General features: G+C 41.3%; 1 protein-coding gene across 2 annotated transcripts in view; it reads right to left on the bottom strand.

The window, feature by feature from the left end:
• Positions 1-20,014, bottom strand: part of ntng2a (netrin g2a) — a 73,725-nt gene that overhangs the window by 16,524 nt on the left and 37,187 nt on the right. For both annotated transcript variants that reach the window (XM_029717776.1, XM_029717775.1), the window contains exons 4-5: positions 7,122-7,294; positions 6,659-6,682 (exon numbers count right to left, since the gene is read on the bottom strand). In XM_029717776.1, the coding sequence (XP_029573636.1) occupies positions 6,659-6,682; positions 7,122-7,294 (197 nt within the window). The remainder of the gene's footprint in view (positions 1-6,658; positions 6,683-7,121; positions 7,295-20,014) is intronic.

Below are 20,014 nucleotides of genomic sequence, written 5' to 3'. Positions count from 1 at the left end.
ATATGAAATCTCCCTCTGATCCTTTAACTTATTGTGTACATAATGTTGCTGCTACTGTCTCTTATGACAGAAAATAACTTCTGGACATCAGAATAGCGATTACTCACCGCGGACTGGAAGAAACTTTTTCCTTTAACGAGTCCGACGAGAAAAATATCCTGTTTTCACTGGAACAGGCCCAGATTCACGCCTTTTGCGTGAAACTGTAACATCTTATGTTCACCGAGAAGTGGCTGAACGAAGAAATGGACAATATAGAGCTGGCGGGATTTTCCATGCACCGGCAGAACAGAGATGCTACCTCTGGTAAGACGAGGGGTGGGGGCGTGTGTCTTTTTGTCAATAACAGCTGGTGCGCGATGTCTAATATTAAAGTAGTCTCAAGGTATTGCTCACCTGAGGAAGAGTACCTTATGATAAGCTGTAGACCACACTATCTACCAAGAGAGTTCTCATCTTTATAATTCGTACCCATCTATTTATCACCACAAAGCGAAGCTGGCCCTAAGACAGCTCTCAACCAACTCTATAAGGCCATAAGCAAAGAAGAAAATGCTCATCCAGAAGCGGCGCCCTTAGTGGCCGGGGACTTTAATGCAGGCAAACTTAAATCCGTTTTACCAAATTTTAAGGCCACCTTTACTCCACACACAGAGATGCATACGAAGCTCTACCCCGCCCTCCATTTGGCAAATCTGACCACAATTCTATCCTTCTGATTCCTGCTTACAAGCAAAAACTAAAGCAGGAAGTACCAGTGACTCGCTCAATACGGAAGTGGTCAGATGATACAGATGCTACATTACAGGACTGTTTTGCTAGCACAGACTAGACAGTAACGTCTACACTTGTTGTATTCAGCGCATGTGACGAATAAAGTTTAATTTGATTTGTGTCACCACAGAGAAAGGTATCAGAGCAAGGTGCTTAAAAATAAACATGGATTACCTTTCCTCTTGAGTATTGATATTGAGCATATTCCATAATTCATCAGGACAAATGGGGGGAGACATGACCAGGGCCGGATTAAGAAATCTTTGGACCCCAGGGCTTTGTTTTTTTTATAGCCCCAAAACACCAAACTGTGTTTTTCCAGCAATTGTATTTTGAAATCTGCAAAAGGCAAACCAGCAGCCGCAACCAACCATAGAAATTTCTATCCTTTACATTTTTTGTTTTCCTGCATCTTCGGCCCCCCACTGGCCTGGGCTTTAGCCCCGGTAAAGCCTCTGCGTTAATCCGGCCCTGTACGTGTCTATAGGTTTCCAATTATGAAATAAAAAAATTACTAATTTCCTCCCATGAGCTTAGAATAGTTCAAGCTATCATGAACATTTTAAACATCTCAGAGTACAACTATGAGCCCTTGACATTAGAAAGACCCATTTCAGTGAAAGCTAAATGGATAACTGACCCTGAAGTTCTCCACTGTTAACACCATATCACTTTCCCAATGGACAATAGCTGGCGTAATCACAGTACAGTATCCTGTCCTATGCTGTTCCCGTGGGGATTGTCCTTAGACTTTACTACACTCTACAAACTAGCCTAGAATTTCTCTATTTTCAGACAGCTAAACTAAAAGATTTCTTCTGTGCAAGTGTATTGTTGAATTTGACATTTTCACTTGTGAGGTTTTGAAGTCACTACTGACAGGGAACACACGCTGTAAAAACTCTCACACTCAGCGCCTGTGAGAGTTTGTCACTTCACGGCAGTCGACAGAGCCATGAGGTGGTTCCAATCTACTGAGCCGCACGCACGCACACACACGCACACGTCAGAAATCACTAGGCCTGTGTCCAGCCTGGCATTATGGGAGATCCAGTTCTATGGAAGTATAATTCAGCACAAATTCTCTCTCTCACACGCACACACAGAAATGAATGCATACAAATACAAACAGAAATGTGCATGAATGCAAACCATCACACAAACACACACAGACAGACACGCACAGAAAATGTTTACTACAAATTACGACATCTTTACTCCTCTGATAACACAACACACATGCAGATATGAATATGTTCTATTCTTTCCAGTATGCATCACAAACTACTGTAGTGGGGATGGTAAAAACTATGGGTGAGATATACAACACTCATACTCAAATCAGCCACTTCACTACTACAACCTAAATGACCAAGATTCATCAACTCCTCTTCTCCTTTGCCTTTGTGCTACGTCAACACTATAGTATACTTCCCTTTCAGCTTTGCGGTACAACACATTTTCTGGTCATCAGGAACGCACCGGGGACACATTCTACTGTATGTGCTGCTTTGGTAAATGTTCTCTGGTTTAAAAGTCAATAGGAGGCAGGAGGTTGATGAGCTCTCAGGCTGTGTGCGTCTGAAATGGCACCTTGTGTCTGTCATATACCCGAGTTATAGTAAGTGCGCTTAAATGGAACGTAACTGCTTTTTTAATGCGATTTTCTCTCAACGTGTAGTCTGATCTTGAACAGGCATGAGAATAGCATGCTATTCACCTCACTATTCGTTGGGGGAGGAGATCAAACAGATGAAGGTGTGTCTACAGATATAGCGTATTCTGACCTTGACTTAAATTCCCTCATCACTCCACCACCTTTATGCACGATGAAATTATGAATAAGGTCGAGCAACCTGTTGGTTCCAAGTGGAACATCATCTACATAATTTTTTCAGATAGAAATAACATCATTCTCCATGCACTGTATTTTACAACTTGATAAGAGCTATTAATAAGAGCTAGGTAAATGAGTAATCTGTTTGGGTAAGGGGATTGAAAATTTAGATGACAATTGTTTTAGATCTATTTGACCATATGATCACTGGAGATTAATGTGAAACCAGTCACATGGTGGCAAACTGAAGAATATCACCTTTTCCACAGTGAAGTTTATAAAATGCTGGCCTTATAACTTATATGAAATGTGGAGACCCAAGCAATAGGCTTCTGTAGCCTATCGCAAATGACAGTGTAGCGCCAAACCTACCAAGTTGATTCATGATTTTTTATAAATCCCCAGACTTTCACTGTATTTAAAATAGAAATACTAGCCATTATCGGTAGCCACCGTCAGTTATACCAACATACATTTATAACTGTCACTGACTTTAGAATTAGTTTCCTTACATTCTATTACAGTGAGGGAAAAAAGGATTCGATCCCCTGCTGATTTTGTACGTTTGCCCACTGACAAAGAAATGATCAGTCTATAATTTTAATGGTAGGTTTATTTGAACAGTGAGAGACCGAATAACAACAACAAAAATCCAGAAAAACTCATGTCAAAAATTGTATAAAATGATTTGCATTTTAATGAGGGAAATAAGTATTTGACCCCTCTGCAAAACATGAGGGGTCAGACTTAGTACTTGGTGGCAAAACCCTTGTTGGCAATCACAGAGGTCAGGCGTTTCTTGTAGTTGGCCACCAGGTTTGCACACATCTCAGGAGGGATTTTGTCCCACTCCTCTTTGCAGATCTTCTCCAAGTCATTAAGGTTTCGAGGCTGACGTTTGGCAACTCGAACCTTCAGCTCCCTCCACATATTTTCTATGGGATTAAGGTCTGGAGACTGGCTAGGCCACTCCAGGACCTTAATGTGCGGTTTCTTGAGCCTCTCCTTTGTTGCCTTGGCTGTGTGTTTTGGGTCATTGTCATGCTGGAATACCCACGACCCATTTTCAATGCCCTGGCTGAGGGAAGGAGGTTCTCACCCAAGATTTGACGGTACATGGCCCCGTCCATTGTCCCTTTGATGCAGTGAAGGTGTCCTGTCCCCTTAGCAGAAAAACACCCCCAAAGCATAATGTTTCCACCTCCATGTTTGATGGTGGGGATGTTGTTCTTGGGGTCATAGGCAGCATTCCTCCTCCTCCAAACACGGCGAGTTGAGTTGATGCCAAAGAGCTCCATTTTGGTCTGATCTGACCACAACACTTTCACCCAGTTGTCCTCTGAATCATTCAGATGTTCATTGGCAAACTTCAGACGGGCATGTATATGTGCTTTCTTGAGCAAGGGGACCTTGCGGGCGCTGCAGGATTTCAGTCCTTCACGGCGTAGTGTGTTACCAATTGTTGTCTTGGTGACTATGGTCCCAGCTGCCTTGAGATCATTGACAAGATCCTCCCGTGTAGTTCTGGGCTGATTCCTCACCGTTCTCATGATCATTGCAACTCCACGAGGTGAGATCTTGCATGGAGCCCCAGGCCGAGGGAGATTGACAGTTCTTTTGTGTTTCTTCCATTTGCGAATAATCGCACCAACTGTTGTCACCTTCTCACCAAGCTGCTTGGCGATGGTCTTGTAGCCCATTCCAGCCTTGCGTAGGTCTACAATCTTGTCCCTGACATCCTTGGAGAGCTCTTTGGTCTTGGCCATGGAGGAGAGTTTGGAATCTGATTGATTGTTTCTGTGGACAGGTGTCTTTTTTACAGGTAACAAGCTGCGGTTAGGAGCACTCCCTTTAAGAGTGTGCTCCTAATCTCAGCTCGTTACCTGTATAAAAGACACCTGGGAGCCAGAAATCTTTCTGATTGAGAGGGGGTCAAATACTTATTTCCCTCATTAAAATGCAAATCAATTTACAACATTTTTGACATGCGTTTTTCTGGATTTTGTTGTTGTTATTCTGTCTCTCACTGTTCAAATAAACCTACCATTAAAATTATAGACTGATCATTTCTTTGTCAGTGGGCAAACGTACAAAATCAGCAGGGGATCAAATACTTTTTTCCCCTCACTGTACATGGTTAGTTTACCTTTCTTTCCTCTGTTTGTGTGGTTGTTCCTGAGGATCGCTAGCAATAGTGGCTAACGTATTACAAGTTGTGCAATAATATGGAACAATATAACCTATTTGAATCATTATGGAATGCAGACCATACATAGCAGTTTAAACATGGATCCTGGTGCACGGTTCACAACGACTGGACCGTTGTCATCACAGTTCCATGATTAGTGAGGATTATTAGGGTAGATTTATAGGACTATCGTTCAACCCCTATTGTATACTTTCTCACCGTCCAATAATTAATGGACTGAACAATTGAATATGGCAACTTTATGGATGAATCAAACCACTGTATTTTTGATTTACCAATATATTTAGTGCATGAAGGCACTCCAATTTTTTTATTTTTTATTCATAAATACTTTGCTAACCCTAAATAATATAAATATTATTTTATAAATAATAATATTTGGAAATCTACCAATTGGTGCTGAAAGGCGACAAATATGCATTTAGGCCTACATGCGTTACTTTTATTGATCCGTAATATTCTGAAATGTTTTCCTATATATTTTCTAACTAAAGTAGGCTACCCCATATTAAATGGATGGATTTAGATACATGTACTGAAAACCTCATTGAATGAAAACTCCACTAGAAATTATATTGGCCAGCAAGTGGGAGGTTTTCAGCAGTTTAATTCAATTCATTCAGAGCACGCAAGGGAACCACGCCTGCAAGCCTGTTACGCAGCTACAAAAGGTACGTCTGAATACCAACTTCTGAGAAGCGTAGGAAAGGCGTACATTTCCTAAGTCTGAATCGGGCCCATAGTGCACTACTTTTTACCAGGGCCCATAGGATTCTGTAGTAGTAGTGCACTATATAGGCAATAGGGTTCCATTTCAGATGCAGCCTATGTTCCTTTTAGACAGGCACTCTGCCTGGCTGTCAGACACTCCAACCATAGTTGCTCTCTCTACCTTCTATACTAGTGGTAACTGTGGGCAGTTGGTCTGTGGGTGGATTGGCTGTAGTTGCCAACGCAGGTGTGGTTGTTGGCGGGGGCTGGACTGTTGTGGGGGCTGAGAGGGCACAACACCAAGAAGGTAGAGAGAAACAGTCAAATTATATCAACAGATGCACTAACATGGGAATATCCAGATCATGGATATACCATCAAATCAACCCATTATGTGATTGCGCTTGCCACAGACATGTACAGAGCCATCACTTGTTTGGCCGTTGTGGAGAACACCTTGCTTTCAACAATATGGTTACACCACCACAGCTGTGGCTGTACAGCATCTCTTATACAGATGTACGATCTTAATTTGATCACCCTGTTGCAGGAAAACTTTCCTGCAACACAGGAAATGTAAAACTTATAGTGCATTTGAGGTTTAAAAAGTCTTCTGAAGTTAAATTTCCACTTTGAAATTTCAGACTTGGTTTTTCCTTACAAATAATGTATCAACCCCTACAAAAATGTCCATTAATTATGATCCATATAATAATTTACATTTCCTGTTGTTGTAGCATTATTGTCCTGCTGTAGCAATCTGGCTTAAATGAAGATCTTCCATCTTTAGGTCTGCACAGATCCCCCATACACTCACAGTCCCTCTCACACCATGTCCTTGGGCTAGCCCTCATCTACAAAACCTGTTACACTGAAACACTTTGAATCCCCTCCCCCATTTGAATTATAGACCGGCACTGAGGGATAAAAAACTGTGGAAAAATGTGTTGTGAGTGTGATCATCGTGATTACCATGAAGGGACCCACCACAACACCACAGGGGAGGGACATAAATGATATAATATGATAGACAATAAATACGATTTTTTTAAAGTATGGCATACGAACAGAGAATGAAAAAGAAATGATAACAAGCTCTATCCCGTTTGATTAGGATTGTTACTTACTGCCAAGAGTCCCAGCAGCCTCACCTGACAGACAGACAGAGAAAGAGAGAGAGTGAGAGAAACAAATGGAGATTTACTCATTTATTTTTGAGAATCAGTGTCTTTATTTATATATATATATTTTTTTTAAAGAGATGAAGGCTTTTCAGCTTTCAGTGCTTAATGTACAGAACATCAGGCACCAAATCTGTCATTGGAAGCGGCAAGCCCCCATTCCCGCTGTAGTTTGTGTATAGAATAGGGTGCTTCTGCATACAGTGTCAGTGTACATCTGTAGGATTCCTCATGCTAACGGACTTCTCTCCTGTGAAATGTGACAGCTTCGGCTGCACCACTCTGTGGCAGTATAGAGCAGATGGCCCAAATCATTTTTCAGCCATTACTTCATCCATCAAGTAACGTGCCTGGTACAGTATTTTTGGTATAGTATGATGTTTGAAGTGTATAGCTGTCGGCTACGTACAGGTGTTGGGGGATCCGTTGGGGGTGGGTAAGTAGGATCCAGGTTTCCATGACTTGGCTTTGAAGCCCCTCTCACAGCGAGTGCAGTCCTGGCCCGTCGTATTGTGCTCACAGTCACACTGCAGGCTGCCCTCCCGAAAGGTACACTGGCCAGCATGGAGGTTACACTTACACCTTTGGCAAGATGGGGGGGGGGGGGGGGGAGAGTAGAAGCAATGTCAATCCACAACACTGTTATAGCCTCACTTGAACAACTCCTGCGCTAATCATGCATGATCAAGTACACCTTGCGGTTATTGACATTGTTTTTGATCAATATTATTTTTTATAAATTGCTTTCCTGGATAAATTGCGGTGTTAAAGAGTAAGCCTAAAGAGTACGATTTATAGCACATTGTTAATTTATTGTGAGCTCAAAGATGAGTATGACGAGAGAGAGAGAGAGAGAGAGAGAGAGAGAGAGCACAAGAGATAAAACGTTCTTGAAGATCGTGATTGACAATCAGCAGTATGCATTTGCATGTTTTAAAAGTGGCAAGAGCTAAATCTTTCAGGGAAACAGAATCAAATAAATAGATAAGAAAATAAAAAATACCAGGTGAAACAACATTTCCTGATCTCTAGAAATTACCAGGCCATTTACATCCAAATCATTTTTTGAAGGGTAAGATTGAGATGGCGAGAAAGGTGGCAAGCAGGATAGCATGGTAATGGTGACATTTGAATAACAATCATAATCAGATGAGGGAGTCACTTCCAATATAAAGTGTTCCACTCTGGTGAGCCGACCACCCTTCATTTGCATGAAATATTCATAGGACGGACCTCCACAACTCCACAAGGATTTGTATTTTATTACGGTTCACCATTAGCTGCTGCCCTGCAGCAGGGACTCTTCCTGTGTTCCAAACAAGATTAAGGCAATTACATACAAAATAAAACCATACATCACACAACACATTATTACACACTACTCTAACACAACATATCTACAATACAACACATTATAACATACTAATCTACCAAATATCTACAATACAACACATTATTACACACTACTCTACCACAGCATCTCTACAATGCAACACATTATTACACACTACTCTACCACAACATATCTACAATACAGCATCCATAATACAGCAATATAACAATATTACAATGTAGGTGTGTGTAGAGTGCATGTGTCTGTGACTGTGTGTGTGCCTCTTCACAGGCTGCACTGTTCCATAAGGTGTAGTTTTATCTGTTTATTTTGTCTCTGATTTTACTGCTTCCATGAGTTACTTGATGTGGAATAGAGTTCCATGTAGCCATGGCTCTGTGTAAGTACTGTGCGTTTCCCATTGTCTGTTCTGGACTTTGGGACTGTGTAGAGACATCTGGTGGCATGTCTTGTGGGTTATGCATGGGTGTCTGAGCAGTGTGCTAGTAGTTTAAACCGCAAGACAAGTAGTGATGCAGGAGAGATTGACATGCATGTTATTAATGTTAGCTCTCCGCGAACATTTAAGGGCCAGCCGTGCTGCTTCTGTCCCTCTTTGTGGCAATTGACCATATGACTGGACAGTAGTCCAGGTGCGACAAAACTAGGGCCGTTGGACTTGTTTTGTTGATAGCGATGTCTAGAAAGCAGAGCAGCACTTTATTACGGACAGACCTCTCCCAATCTTAGCTACCGTTACATCAATACATTTTGACCATGACAGTTTACAATGCAGGGCTGAGCCAAGCAGTTTAGTCTCCTCAACTTGCCCCATTTCCACATAATTCATTACAAGATTTAGCAGAGGTTTATGGTTTAGTGAATGATTTGTCCCAAATACAATGCTTTTAGTTTTTAAAATATGTAGGACTACACTCTTAGGTTCTAGATAGCGCCTTTTTTTTCTAAGAGTGCAGCTTATTTCTTGCCACCTATTCTAAAACTGACTGCAGCTCTTTGTTAAGTATTGCAGAGATTTCCCTTGCTGTGGTAGCTGACAGCATACATAGACACACAGGCCTTACTCGGTGCCAGTGGCAGGTCATTAGTATAGATTACTTTTTTCAAAGGGGCCTAGACAGCTGCCCTGGGGAATGCCTGACTCTATCGGATTATGTTGCGAGGCTTCCATTAAAAGAACCCCCTCTGTGTTCTGCTAGACAGGTAACTCTCTATCCACGATATAGCAGGAGATGGAAAGCCATAACACATACATTTTTCCAGCATCAGATGATGATTGATAATATCAAAGCTAACAAGACAGCTCCCACAATCTTCTTATTATCAATTTCTTTCAGCCAATGATCAGTCATTTGTATAAGTGCCGTACATGTTGAGTGCCCTTCCTTATAAGCGTGCTGAATGTCCGTTTTTTTGTATCTCGTCAAACACCATTTTTTTTCAAAATGTTTTACCAAGAGTTGGTAACAGGCTGATTGGTTGGCAGTTTGAGCCAGTAAAGGGTGCTTTACTATTCTTGGGTCGCAGATATCTCATCTCCTCGCCTCTCTTTGCGTTCTCATCTCCTCTGATCTACACTTACTGTGCCCTATAGCTAGCTAGACTTCCATTGAAAAACCTGATTGAGATTACAGTCAATTCCTAAACTCTCCAAAGGATTGCTCTTTGTCTGTAGATGTCCAGCAAACACAACGACATTGTGTCAACATTTTCCAACAACAAACCATACTGTTATTGGCATTCAAAACATTTTTTCTGAATCTTATCAATCAATTCTGAGTGAAAATACAATAGAGTCAAGGAGGAATTTGGTACTTAGCATATCCAAATAATGCCACTTTGAAACCATGAAGATGTACAGTCATGGCCAAAAGTTTTGAGAATGAGACAAATATCAATTTTCACAAAGTCTACTGCCTCAGTTTGTATGATGGCAATTTGCATATTCTCCAGAATGTTATGAAGAGTGATCAGATGAATTGCAAATAATTGCAAAGTCCCTCTTTGCCATGCAAGAACTGAATCCCGAAAAAACATTTCCACTGCATTTCAGCCCTGCCACAAAAGGACCAGCTGACACCATGTCAGTGATTCTCTCGTTAACACAGGTGTGAGTGTTGACGAGGACAAGGCTGGATATCACTCTGTCATGCTGATTGAGTTCGAATAACAGACTGGAAGCTTCAAAAGGAGGGTGGTGCTTAGAATCATTGTTCTTCCTCTGTCAACCATGGTTATCTTCAAGGAAACACGTGCCATCATCATTGCTTTGCACAAAAAGGGCTTCACAGGCAAGGATATTGCTGCCAGTAAGATTGCACCTAAATCAACCATTTATCGGATCATCAAGAACTTCAAGGAGAGCGGTTCAATTGTTGTGAAGAAGGCTTCAGGGTGCCCAAGAAAGTCCAGCAAGCGCCAGGACCATCTCCTAAAGTTGATTCAGCTGCGGGATCGGGGCACCACCAGTACAGAGCTTGCTCAGGAATGGCAGCAGGCAGGTGTGAGTGCATCTGCACGCACAGTGAGGCCAAGACTTTTGGAGGATGGCCTGGTGTCAAGAAGGGCAGCAAAGAAGCCACTTCTCTTCAGGAAAAACATCAGGGACAGACTGATATTCTGCAAAAGGTACAGGGATTGGACAGCTGAAGACTGGGGTAAAGTCATTGTCACTGATGAATCCCCTTTCCGATTGTTTGGGGCATCCGGAAAAAAGCTTGTCCGGAGAAGACAAGGCGAGCGCTACCATCAGTCCTGTGTCATGCCAACAGTAAAGCATCCTGAGACCATTCATGTGTGGGGTTGCTTCTCAGCCAAGGGAATGGGCTCACTAACAATTTTGCCTAAGAACACAGCCATGAATAAAGAATGGTACCAACACATCCTCCGAGAGCAACTTCTCCCAACCATCCAGGAACACTTTGGTGAGGAACAATGCCTTTTCCAGCATGATGGAGCACCTTGCCATAAGGCAAAAGTGATAACTAAGTGGCTCAGGGAACAAAACATCGATATTTTGGGTCCATGGCCAGGAAACTCCCCAGACCCTAATCCCATTGAGAACTTGTGGTCAATCCTCAAGAGGCGGGTGGACAAAAAAATAATAATAATTCTGACAAACTCCAAGCATTGATTATGCAAGAATGGGCTGCTATCAGTCAGGATGTGGCCCAGAAGTTAATTGACAGCATGCCAGGGCGGATTGCAGAGGTCTTGAAAAAGAAGGGTCAACACTGCAAATATTGACTCTTTGCATCAACTTCATGTAATTGTCAATAAAAGCCTTTGACACTTATGAAATGCTTATAATTATACTTCAGTATTCCATAGTAACATCTGACAAAAATATCTACAGACACTGAAGCAGCAAACTTTGTGGAAATTCATATTTGTGTCATTCTCAAAACTTTTGGCCACGACTGTACTGTAGGCTATCACCTTTTCGGGTGCGTTTTAATCAGTGAATATGTCATCACACTGTCTTCAACATTTGCCTAAAATGACATACCCAAATCTAACTGCCTGTAGCTCAAGACCTGAAGCAAGGATATGCATATTATTGATACCATTTCAAAGGAAACACTTTGAAGTTTGTGGAAATTAGAAATTAATGAAGGAGAATAACACATTTGATCTGGTAAAAGATAATACAAACAAAAAAAACATGCGATTTCTTATTTTTTTCTGTTCCATCATCTTTGAACTGCAAGAGAAAGGCCATAATATAATGTTTCAATTTAGGCGCAATTTAGATTTTGGACACTAGATGGCAGCAGTGTGTGTGCAAAATTTCAGATTGATCCAGTGAAGAGTTGCAATACTGTACAGTATTTTGTATCAAGTCTGCAACATGTGCCGAATTGATACATTTTCAAGTAAATAACTAGAGAGAACATACAAAAATGATATGCTATTACAAATGTAAGTTTACACACTCCCAGGAATGTCATACATGATGGATCATTAGCTTATACACTAATTTTCACACATCTAGATGGCCGGGCGGGGTAGGTGTGGAGCCAGAGACAGCAGGGGTTCAAACTGTTGAACCCAGTTCCTACATTTGAATATAAAATTGATTTTATCAAACAAAACTATGCTACATTTTATCTCTGGGACTCTCAGGATGACAAATCAGAGCAAGATTACTGAATGCAAGTACATTATTTGCCTTCCCTGTGGCTCAGTTGTTAGAGCATGGTGTTTGCAACGCCAGGGTTGTGGGTTTGATTCCCACAGGGGGCCAGTAAAAAAAAAAATAATGTATGAAATGTATGCATTCACTGTAAGTCACTCTGGATAAGAGCATCTGCTAAATGACTAAAATGTAAATGTAATTATATACCTTCAGAGGTGAATGTATCAAACCAGTTGCTGTGCTAAGTTTTTTGTTGTTGTGCACTCTCCTCAAACAATAGCATGGTATTTTGTTCACTGTAATAGCTACTGTAAATTGGACAGCGTAGTTAGATTAACAAGAATGTAAGCTTTCTGCCCATTTAAGACATGTCTATGTCCTGGAAAGTTTGCTGTTACTTACAATGTCATTCTGATAACGGGTTTCCAGCATGCATACAAAGGGCATTCTACGAGTACGGTCTTAGCGCAAACGACAGATGATTGGTTAAAGAGTATGGATGACAGGAAGTTAGTTGGTGTACTGTTGCTAGATTTCAGTGCTGCTTTTGATGTAATTGATCATGACCTGTTACTAGGTAAACTCAAATGTTATGGTTTTAAGTCTGCAGCTCTATCCTGGATGGAAAGCTATCTATCCTGGAGATGGCAAAAAGTGTTCTTTAATGGTAGCTTTTCAAACAGTAAAGATATATACTGTGGTGTTCCTCAAGGAAGTTGCCTAGGCCCACTTCTCTATCTTTACTAATGATTTACCTTCAGTAAAGAATAAAGCAAGAGTGGTCATGTATGCTGATGACTCCAGCATCAGAATGTAATGAGCTAACATATGTACTGAGCAGTGAACTAAGAATGGTGTCTGAGTGGGTTGATATGAACAAATTGGAGTTGAACATTTCTAAAACTAAATGTATTGTATTTGGTTCAAGATATATGCTTGCTGATGATCCCCAATTGAATTTGTCGATGAATAGAACGCATGTAGAGCAAGTGAAAAAAACGAAACTACTAGGCGTCATGTTCGACGCAGCTTAATCATGGTCAGAACACATAGATAATATTGTTATTAAGATGGGTTAGGGAATTGCTGTTACAAGAAAATGTTCAGAGTATGTAACATCTAGCACTCTGAATCCGGTGATTAAATTCCTTGTCCTATCACACTTAGAGTACTGTCCAGTTATATTGTCATCTGCAGCAAAGAAAGATATAAAAAAGCTCAAAATCGCTCAAAACAGGGCTGCCAGATTAGCTCTTCATTGCTCTATCTGTATGAATATTATCCAAATGCATCAGAATGTCTCATGGCTTCACGTTGAAAACAAATTACTATCCAGTCTTCTGATATTTTTTTTTAGGAATGTTCTATATTTTTTTTAAACCACAGTATTTTTCTGGACAGTTAGTACATCCTCGCAACACGATAACCACCAAACCAGACAGGCAAGGACAAATCACCATAAATCTACAGTTTTATACAGAGCCATAGCTGAATGGAACTCTTTACCAATCCATATTTCTCAGGCAAAAAGTAAATCCACCTTCAAGAAAAGACTAAAATAACATCTTACGCTATAGACCATATCACTGGAGAGGAAATAGAAAGCATCAACTGAATGTTAAATGTGTTTCCTGTCAGGTATTTTAATGGTCTGTATTGTCTACTTGTTGAATGTTTGTGAAGTCTTGATTTGTGGTTGTTTGTAAGGTCTTGTTAATTGGTGTTGGACCCCAGGAAGATTAGCTAGCGTTACGGTGTTAGCTAATGGAGATCCTAATAAAAATAACAAATTAGTCACATTAGCGCACGTTAGCATCAACCGTCCCGGTATAGGGACACCGATCCCGTAGAGGCTTAGATATACTTTCCTCCTGGTAAAGATAGATACAAGGGTGGATCATATGAAGATGTGGCTCTTTCTCATTTCAAACTGAACACAATGAGGAGGATAATTGACAGACAGAGCCTGGTTTCATTCCAAACCGATTGACTTCAATTAAGTCTGTTTTCAAAAGCCCCTCTGGAAACTGTTGGAGTTTCTCCCACCCTTTTGAGACCTTTAAGCCATAATTAAAAACTTGGCGACAATCGCAGGGCTTTTTCATCCTAGGGCTCCTGGAGACAGAACTCCCATCAAGTGCCTCTTCACTACAAATAAATCAGCAGCCCACTTCGTCTCAGTGCCTTCTGTGAAAACCCCCGGAGCTCCAGCTTATCACTAGGTCCTCCACTTTAGCTACACTATTAATCAATTACAGAACTCTTTGGTAAGTTAGCGATCTCCCACCAAACATCTACGAACAAAGATAATCTTATTCACTCCTTAACATGCTCATGGAACTTGCTCATCAACTATTTTGCAAGAAAGCTCTAAACATTGAATAAATACAGTCTTTCCCAAACAATTTCTGGCTTTCATAGGAACATTTTCCATCCTCCTCTAACATTTATGCTTACAAATACGGCATTAACATTTGCATCCACTGGATGGTCCCTTATTACTGTAACAAAGCCACTGTGCCTTATTTAATGACAGAGACCCTACCCAAGCCCTATCCCTGACTGTAATGCTTCCAGGAGAAAGTGTAAGCTCTAAAAAACATCTGATGCAAAAGAGATCTGTCTTGTCTGATGGCAGAATAAATGCCTGCTGGCATATTCTAAATGTGCTTAGTTATGGACTGTAAAACACTATGCAATGTGCACACACTAGTAGGCAGACTGGTATGCATCACCATCAACATGAATATAACAAATTATTGGCACCTCACAAAAGTGCAAAGTGGACAGTAAAGCCCCATGATTAAACATGGAGAGTGAGCCAATGACAGGATGAATCATTTGCTACACTGTAAAGGACAATATGGACAAGGTCGCTCTGTCTTTGACAAAAACATATTGTTTTCCCTTCTCCTTTGAGAAGCCACTGAAGCATGGGGGTGGCTGCGGAATAGAGAACAGAACCTCACACCAAGCCGTATACTATATATTAATGGCTCTGCTCACACTATGCTCTACATTCAGGAAGTATCCTGCCTTCACACAGTGGCTGTCACACACACGTACACACACACACACACACACACACACACACACACACAGTCATTCATTACCGAGACCATGTTAGATTTTCAAGCGCAAAAACAGTGTGCGGAAATTGTGCTTTTGTGAAGGTGTGAGGATATGTGCGTTGGATTTTCAAAGTGCCTTCAGAAACCCCCCGTTATGATTGTGGATGGAGCCCCACTCCTGTGCTCTCGGAGGAAAATGCTCTCCTTCCTTCCCAGAACCAGGGCAGCTATATCCGGCTGCTGCAGGGCAACACCCCCGCTGCCTGGGCTCATGAGCTCATGTTAAGGGCCAGCGCCAGCCAGGCCCTGCTATTGGGCCAGGATCAAACCCCCATCCGGCCATCTGGAGAGGAAGAAGGAACAGGACCATACATTCTACATATTTTTTAACAGGGAAGACATATTGAGACCTAGGTCTCTTTTTCAATTGGGCCCTGTATAATACATATATATTTTGTGTATATTTATGTTGTATCAATTTCCATACACACATTAAAATCGAAAACCCAGTCATGGGAAGCAGTAATAAAACATTACAAACCACCTGGAAAAACAGCATTCCTACACACATAAGTCCCCAATCAATAATTTAAATTGCCCAAACGGCACCAGAACATCAAGATGAAATGTATTTATAAGTTTGTTCCAGCAATACGATGCATTAAAAGTAAAAAGCAGATTTACCTAGCTCGGTGGAGACCTTAGGAACCTTAGGATCTCTCTTTTGAAGAACATATCAAGACTGCTTCAAGGACAGCTTTTTTCCATCTACGTAACATTGCAAAAATCAGAAACTTTCTGTCCAAAAATGACGCAGAAAAATTAATCCATGCTTTTGTTACTTCTAGGCTCGACTACTGCAATGCTCTACTTTCCGGCTACCCGGATAAAGCACTAAACAAACTTCAGTTAGTGCTAAATACGGCTGCTAGAATCCTGACTAGAACCAAAAAATTTGATCATATTACTCCAGTGCTAGCCTCCCTACACTGGCTTCCTGTTAAGGCAAGGGCTGATTTCAAGGTTTTACTGCTAACCTACAAAGCATTACATGGGCTTGCTCCTACCTATCTTTCCGATTTGGTCCTGCCGTACATACCTACACGTACGCTACGGTCACAAGACGCAGGCCTCCTAATTGTCCCTAGAATTTCTAAGCAAACGGCTGGAGGTAGGGCTTTCTCCTATAGAGCTCCATTTTTATGGAATGGTCTGCCTACCCATGTGAGAGACGCAGACTCAGTCTCAACCTTTAAGTCTTTACTGAAGACTTATCTCTTCAGTAGGTCCTATGATTAAGTATAGTCTGGCCCAGGAGTGTGAAGGTGAATGGAAAGGCTGGAGCAACGAACCGCCCTTGCTGTCTCTGCCTTGTCGGTTCCCCTCTTCCCACTGGGATTCTCTGCCTCTAACCCTTTTACAGGGGCTGAGTCACTGACTTACTGGTGTGCTTCCATGCCGTCCATGGGAGGGGTGCGTCACTTGAGTAGGTTGAGCCACTGACGTGGTCTTCCTGTCTGGGTTGGCGCCCCCCCCTTGGGTTGTGCCGTGGCGGAGATCTTTGTGGGCTATACTCGGCCTTGTCTTCGGACGGTAAGTTGGTGGTTGTAGATATCCCTCTAGTGGTGTGGGGGCTGTGCTTTGGCAAAGTGGGTGGGGTTATATCCTGCCTGTTTGGCCCTGTCCGGTGGTATCATCAGATGGGGCCACAGTGTCTTCTGATCCCTCCTGTCTCAGCCTCCAGTATTTATGCTGCAGTAGTTTATGTGTCGGGGAGCTAGGGTCAGTCTGTTACATCTGGAGTATTCTCTTGTCTTATCCGGTGTCCTGTGTGAATGTAAATATGCTCTCTCTAATTCTCTCTTTCTCTCTTTCTTTCTTTCTTTCTCTCGGAGGACCTGAGCCCTAGGACCATGCCTCAGGACTACCTGGCATGATGACTCCTTGCTGTCCCCAGTCCACCTGGCCATGCTGCTGCTCCAGTTTCAACTGTTCTGCCTGCGGCTACAGAACCCTGACCTGTTCACCGGACGTGCTTGTTGCACCCTCGACAATTACTATGATTATTATTATTTGACCATGCTGGTCATTTACGAACATTTTAACATCTTGACCATGTTCTGTTATAATATCCACCCGGCACAGCCAGAAGAGGACTGGCCACCCCTCATAGCCTGGTTCCTCTCTAGGTTTCTTCCTAGGTTTTTGGCCTTTCTCAGGAGTTTTTCCTAGGGAGTTTTTCCCAGCCACCGTGCTTCTTTCACATGCATTGCTTGCTGTTTGGGGTTTTAGGCTGGGTTTCTGTACAGCACTTTGAGATTTCAGCTGATGTACTAAGGGCTATATAAATAAATTTGATTTGATTTGATTTGATTTTTGATTTGATTTGATTTGAACATCAAGAGTTAACCAATCCTGTGAACAGGTTAGGCAACTCAGGTGTATATACTTCAACAGCAAAGTTAGATAAGTAACAGGTTGTTACTTCTCTAAGGGCCTTGTAAACACGAAGGAAGTAATGCGTCTTTTAGCAAAGTCCAGCCAACCTTTTGATACAGGATGCAGTGATGAGTATCAAAACTATCATCTGTAACAAAACGAAGGGCACTATGGTAGATGGCATCCAAAGGTTTTAGAATAGTAGCAGCTGCGCCTTGATAAATAATATCACCGTAATCAAGAACAAATAAAAAGGTTGACTGAATAATCTGCTTCCTACTGCTTAGAGAAAGGCACGATCTGTTTCTGTAGAAAAAGTCAACTAAATCTTAGCTTCTTAACCAGCTCATCTATATGTTTTTTAAAACGTCAAATCCATATAAATCGAAACACGTAATTATTTATATGCGGGAACACATTCAATTGGAGAACCATCTAATGAGTGAACATGTAGATCATCTGAAACATACTTACGAGAGTTTAAAAACAACGTGTATTTGGTTTTGCCCCTATTAAGCACAAGTTTTAAATCAGCAAGGGATTCCTGCAAACTTAGAAAATTTGACAGTAGTTTTGACACAGACCGGATCTACAGTTAGGGGCCATAGAATACATAATAGTATCAGCCGCATGTAGATTAAGTTTACAATTTTTAACAGATTGACTAATGGTATTTATATAAATAGTGAAGAGAACAGGTTCCAAAATCTTAAAAAAATTCAGACTTGAACCCATTAATCACGATGGCCTGAGTTCTGTCACTAAGATAATCATAAAACCATGAACAGGCGTCAGAGCTCAGGCCTATCGAGGACAACTTATTCAATAAAATAGCCTGATCAACAGTATCAGAAGCTTTTGACAGGTCCACAAACAAAGCAGAACATTTGATTTTAGTGTCTAAAGCATGGACAAGATCATTAACTGGTTGCTGTAATAGTGCTATGCCCAGGCATAAACCCTGATTAGTTTACATTCAAAATACATTTCTAAAATACAAAAGAGCAAAGTACTGTGATGGAAATGTTATACTTGTGCTTTTCTAATAACTCATTTCTGTCTTCTATTCATGTGCTGTTCTAATAACCAATTTCTGTTTTCATGCAAGTGACTGATTGAACGAATCCTCACTTATCAGTATCTGCAATTTGGTAGTACGCCCAGACCTTGTTTTGAGAACGAAAGACATCTCAGTTTGAAGGTCTCAGCTTAAAGAGAAGAAGCCTTGTGAGGTATTGGTCGGTCACATGAATGAAGCAAATGTTAATGATTAATTCATTATGAATAAGCTAAATCATGCAAATATGACTTGTCAGTATATAAGGGAACTAACGGGACTGCCCCATTAGAGCTCTTGACAGATGTTCATCAAGCTTCTTGGAACCTCTCCAGCGTGCTGACAATAAACAATGATTCATTTAAGATTGACTTTGAGTGTCCCTGTGTAAGAATTTCCACAACAGTACATTTAGCTAGACAAGGAAGCCTTGAAATAGGTAGATAATGATTAAGATCACTACTATCCCCGTCCTGATGGAGTGGCAGCACAAGAACTGATTTCCATACTTTTGGAATATTTCCTGATAACAATGTTAAATAAAAAAATGTGGGTTATTGAGCAGACCAGGATCCAATTGGTCAGCCCCTGTGGATTTCTTGTTGTCTATTGCTAGTAAAGCATCCAGGACTTTTTTCTTCTGTAAATAGCATAAAAGAAAAGCTTTGACTATCATTTCTCTGAACATTCACCAAATTTCCCCTATCAGCATCCAGCACAATATCATTGTGAATAGGCTTAGAAGTTATTTCAAAAGAGACAGTCCGCTGAAATAAAATGGTAATTAAATGCATCAATGATGTCATTTTTTCCCTTAATGAGGCCAGTGTCTGAAAACATTTTTTGTGGCAGAGAGGAAGCAGACCCATCAGGGATTTTACAGTTTTCCAGAATTTAGCCAGGTTCCCATTACAATCCAAAAGAGTGGTTACATAATGCTCCCAAGTGGCGCAGCGTTCTAAGGCACTATATCTCAGTGCAAGAGGTGTCACTACAGTCCCTGGTTCAAATCCAGGCTGTGTCACATCCGGCTGTGATTGGGAGTCCCATAGGGCGGCGCACAATTGGCCCAGCATTGTCTGGGTTTAGCCGGGGTAGGCCGTCATTGAAAATAAGAATTTGTTCTTAACTGACTTGCCCAGTTAAATAAAGGTTAAATAAATAAATAAAACATAATAATCAGATTTAGCCTTTCTGATTTGTCTTACACAATGATTCCTCAGTTGCTTAAACAATTGCCAGT

The sequence above is a fragment of the Salmo trutta genome, chromosome 27 (genome assembly GCF_901001165.1).
Source record: "Salmo trutta chromosome 27, fSalTru1.1, whole genome shotgun sequence".
Taxonomy (NCBI): domain Eukaryota; kingdom Metazoa; phylum Chordata; class Actinopteri; order Salmoniformes; family Salmonidae; genus Salmo; species Salmo trutta.
This window is presented reverse-complemented; position numbering and strand designations above follow the sequence as displayed.